The sequence below is a fragment of the Lactuca sativa genome, chromosome 4 (genome assembly GCF_002870075.4).
Source record: "Lactuca sativa cultivar Salinas chromosome 4, Lsat_Salinas_v11, whole genome shotgun sequence".
Lineage (NCBI taxonomy): Eukaryota > Viridiplantae > Streptophyta > Magnoliopsida > Asterales > Asteraceae > Lactuca > Lactuca sativa.
In genome coordinates this window covers 374,650,444-374,654,687 of record NC_056626.2, presented here as the reverse complement: position 1 = coordinate 374,654,687, position 4,244 = coordinate 374,650,444, and the positions used below count along the sequence as shown (strand labels likewise).

Genomic DNA, 4,244 nt, shown 5'->3' with positions numbered 1-4,244 from the left:
AGAAGATGAAACTATTTATTTTTGGCTTTGCTGATGAGGAAAAAGAAGATTAAACTATTTAACTCTAAAAAAAGATGAAATTATTTAACTCTAGCTTTGCTAATTAATTCAACTTGTAAAAATTAATAAATTTATTGATTTAGGGGTGTGAGTTGTTAAAAAGAACTTTTATAGAAGTATTTTTGTTTTTTTGGTAGAAAATGAGAAGGTAGATGTGAAAGATTTTAAAAGTATGTTTTTGTGTTGAAAACACATTTTAATTACATTAAATTAATAATTGATTTTTCATTTCAAATTTCAAATTTTAAATTTTACACTCTAATTATATTATAAGATGATACAACTTCATATATTTATTTAAATCAACGATTATCATTTTTTATAATTAAAAAAGTATCTCTTAATTAATAATTTATTTAAAATAATTGATTAATAATTTTAAATTTATACTATGAAAATTTAATTAACTTTATAACAGTGGTTCTCACGGGTTATAAACTAGTAATAAAATAAGTTATACAAAAACTTATATGTCAAATAGTTTTCACGTCTTTTGCAAAGACATAAGATCGAGAGCAAGTTTTTGTTCCATCTTTTTGGTAGTTTGTCTTGTGTTATGGGTAAGATGGCCATTGTGGGCTTGTGTGTTTGACATGCATCGACTTGGATTATGACTCATGACATGCATTGGATTATGACACATAACAAGACCAAAGAAAAGGCAATGTGACTATGACTCATGACACACAATAAGACTCATATGACATGTCGATATTAAACTTAGACAAAATTTTGAAACCCATATATTACATCATCATAGAAAGGAAACATAATTTCAAAAGGCAAACACATAAATGGGGAATTCATTAGAAAATGACACATTGTGTACCCTTTTTGTAAACAAATCAAATATCCTTCAACCAAAACTGCAACCAGATTAATTGCATCATTTACACAAAAATCAAGAAGAAAAAAAAATATTATTGTTTTGGCAAACAATTGACGAAATTACCCTTTGTCACCACCACTCCCCCTTTAAAAAAAATCCCAACAAGTCACCTCTGCTGGCATTGAACATGCATATCACTCCAAGACATGCAACACTTTATCTTCTTATGGTGAGGGTGATCATGAAACTTTGGTTCTTTTGGTATTGTTGGTTGCTTTTCTGACCTATAACAAAATTAAAATTAAAAATAAAAAATATTAATAACATCCATAAGTATATTGTTATTATCAGTAAAAAAAGATGTAAGAATGTTGATATTATGGGTAAAATAGTGGGTCCCACCTTCTTGGGATGAAAGGTCTATCAAAGTAAGGCATAGGTTGAGCCTTTGGTACAAGTTCCTTCCTTAACCTCTTTAATTCTTCCTCTTCTTCCAACTACAACAAAATTAAAGATTCATCAATGGGGGTTGATTGATTGATTTCAGTTTTCAAGCATTATGAGATTTTGTACCTTTTGCTGTTTTTCTCTTTCCAGCTTATATTGCTCAATATAAGAGAGCTTTTCATGCACATGATGATCAAACTCAGCACGCTCAACTGCCCTCACATCACTATGCAACACAAGATCGATGGGTTTTGTACTTTCTTTCACAGGTGGTTTCACTAGACACTGAAATTAGTAGTACTCCAATTTGTGAGATAGTGATTATAAATTAACTTAGAAAAGATCGGTTTAATATTGTTCTTACTTCTGGTTCATCTGTAGTAAATGGGAGGCCTTGAGCAATGGGAATCCGTTGCTTTTGTTGTTGAATTATCATCTCCTGGACTTTCTTCATGAACTCTTCTTGTTTTGTTCGTCCTCTTTGCTGCAGATTCATGAGGAAATGTGCTCAATTCAAGAGGTTTATAAAAGGTATAAGAAGTGTTGGAACATATAAGTGAACTGTAAAATGTAAATGCCAACCTCTGTTCTAAGCTTGAAAGGTCGCTGGGAGGTAGCCTTGAGTGTTCGTCTTTTCCATCTGCTGCCTCCAAAACTTGAAGATGATGAATCAGAACTCTGCATAGTAGAATAAAAGATAATAAATCAACATAAACAAGAAGCAACGATCTGATTTTAATGATGAATGATGACTTACGTTTCTTCTGCTTTGACGACCACCTCCTGAAATCCTGTTTGAAGTGCTGAAACGTAGAAATAAACCCATTTAGAATCGAAATTAAGCATGTTTAACAGAAATTTCATGACAGAGTTTTTAGATGATGATCAACCAACCTCCCATGGCTGCCATCAAGTGAAGAACGCAACCCTAGATTTTCTGCAGTGAGTAAGAGATCAGATGGGCTGAATGAAGTGGAAGAGAATCGTCTCTCAGGATTGCTGTTTGTCTGATCTTCGAATTCATCCTCATTTGAATCTGGTAACGTGAGAATATTCTCGAAGGCCTTGACCAAATGCAAAACTCTTCCAGATCCAGGTTCAGGAATACTCTTTCTTGCTTCATCTAACAGTTTCTCCCTTCTCCTCTTATCACCGGACGTCTCAAAAACGTCATCTTCTTCGGATTTTCCTTGAAGACCTACAGGTAAACTAGGGTTTTCTTCTTGAACAGCAACTTCACTCCGATTGAAAAACCCTTCCTGAGAAGCCCTAAGAGTCTCATAAGCAACACACAAACATTTGTCCGAATTACCACTAGCCTTACACTTACAATCGACTGAAATCAGGGTTTTATCCTTGTCTCTCTTCGAATTCTTCTTCGCCACCACAAACTTCCTCTCCCGAATCTTGTTCTTGGGAGAAGGCGAAGAGATCTGATTAGGTTTCTTCATCGCCGATTTCTGGACTTTAGTCGCTGATTTGACTGAAGGGGAATTCAAGGCTTTCGGATTAGGGCTCGTAACGTTAGGGTTTACATTCTCTGGTAGCTTTGACTTGCTGGAATGCTTTGACTTCGACGGTGTCAGTGGCACTGCTCCGGCGTTCTTGCCGTTAGGTTCCATCGGAAAATCGCCGGAATAAGGAGGAGATTAGTTGTAGAGAGAGATGACGGGGCTTGTGGGATTCAGTTTATCGGATGATCATCGACGGCGGGGAAAGAGTGGAAGAAAAAGAGAACGTTTGAGAGATATCGACGCTCTTTGTAACGGCTACTTTTGGACTTTTGGATCTTGGTAGGGATTTTTAAAGTGTTGTCGTATTGACAGAATTATTTTAGGGTAAATTACATGAATGGTCCCAACGGTTCCGGGTAGTGTGTGTTTGGTCCCTATAAAATTTTTTTAACTCGGACCGTTCTTATAATTTGTTTTTGTTTTGAGGTTGGTCCCTAGAAGACATGAAATCACATTTATATCCTTTCTTATTTTATTGTTTATTATTATCTTATTAGAAAAAAATATTTTAAATAAAAAATTATGTGTAGGCCTATCCCAACTCATTATGCTTTCTAAATGGTTGATGTAGGCGTCCCTTTTCTTCTTCTTCTTTCTTCTCTTCAATCACCAATATTGATATTGCCATATTTATATACATTTTAGGCAATATTTTAATATATTTTTATTAATATTTTGGTTATTTGCCTATGGTACTTATAAGAGTTAATTGTAATGTGCAGCCAAAATGAGCAATCTTGAGGAATAAGGACCAAAAGCGACAAAGATCGGAACTTAGGAGGATTGGAGCTTAAAAGATGAATTTTTCAGCTAAAAGATGACCTCACAACGTGAGGAATCATATCCTACGACGTGAGTGATAAATTTCTAGAAGATAAACATCCGGAGGCCAGAATCCGTGTTTGATACAAATTATGATTGAGATCACGACGTGAGCAGGGTAATTTCCAAAAACTATATATATCCTTGGCACTTACGATTTTGGGAGAAGCTCTAGATATTTGGAGGTTTTAGAGGACGACTTCTAAAGAAAAATAAGCCAGAGAAGTCAAGTTTTAGCACCCAAGGAAGAATAAGAAGTTGAAGATCATAACTTTCACTTTTAAGTTGGTACAATTGACTATGTTTTTAATCATCGAATTTGTGTGTTTGAATTCAGCCATGAGTAGTTGAATCTAGCCGCTTCTGTTTAGCTAGATGAAGCTTCAACTCATGGTTTGGTTTATTAGTTATGGATCTTACTTCTTTGTTAAATACTTATGTTTGATTGTTAATACCTAACATGATAATATTTGATACTTAAATTGCTTGAATTCATGTTCTGTGTAGCTTAGTGAATATTAAATTACATGAACTTGACACCTAGGAATTTAGTGACCATTAGATGACTAGAG

At 34.4% G+C, this 4,244-nt stretch overlaps 1 protein-coding gene across 1 annotated transcript; it reads right to left on the bottom strand.

Moving 5' to 3' along the window:
* Nucleotides 1-780: 780 nt before the first annotated feature.
* LOC111884933 (microtubule-destabilizing protein 60) lies at nt 781-3,128 on the bottom strand. Its single transcript, XM_023881230.3, has 7 exons — nt 2,231-3,128; nt 2,094-2,139; nt 1,919-2,014; nt 1,701-1,820; nt 1,463-1,621; nt 1,292-1,386; nt 781-1,173 (listed from the first exon to the last, which is right to left on the bottom strand). The coding sequence occupies exons 1-7, from the start codon at nt 2,956-2,958 to the stop codon at nt 1,056-1,058; spliced, it is 1,362 nt and encodes a 453-aa protein (XP_023736998.1). The 5' UTR covers nt 2,959-3,128; the 3' UTR covers nt 781-1,055.
* Between the last annotated feature and the right edge of the window lie 1,116 nt (nt 3,129-4,244).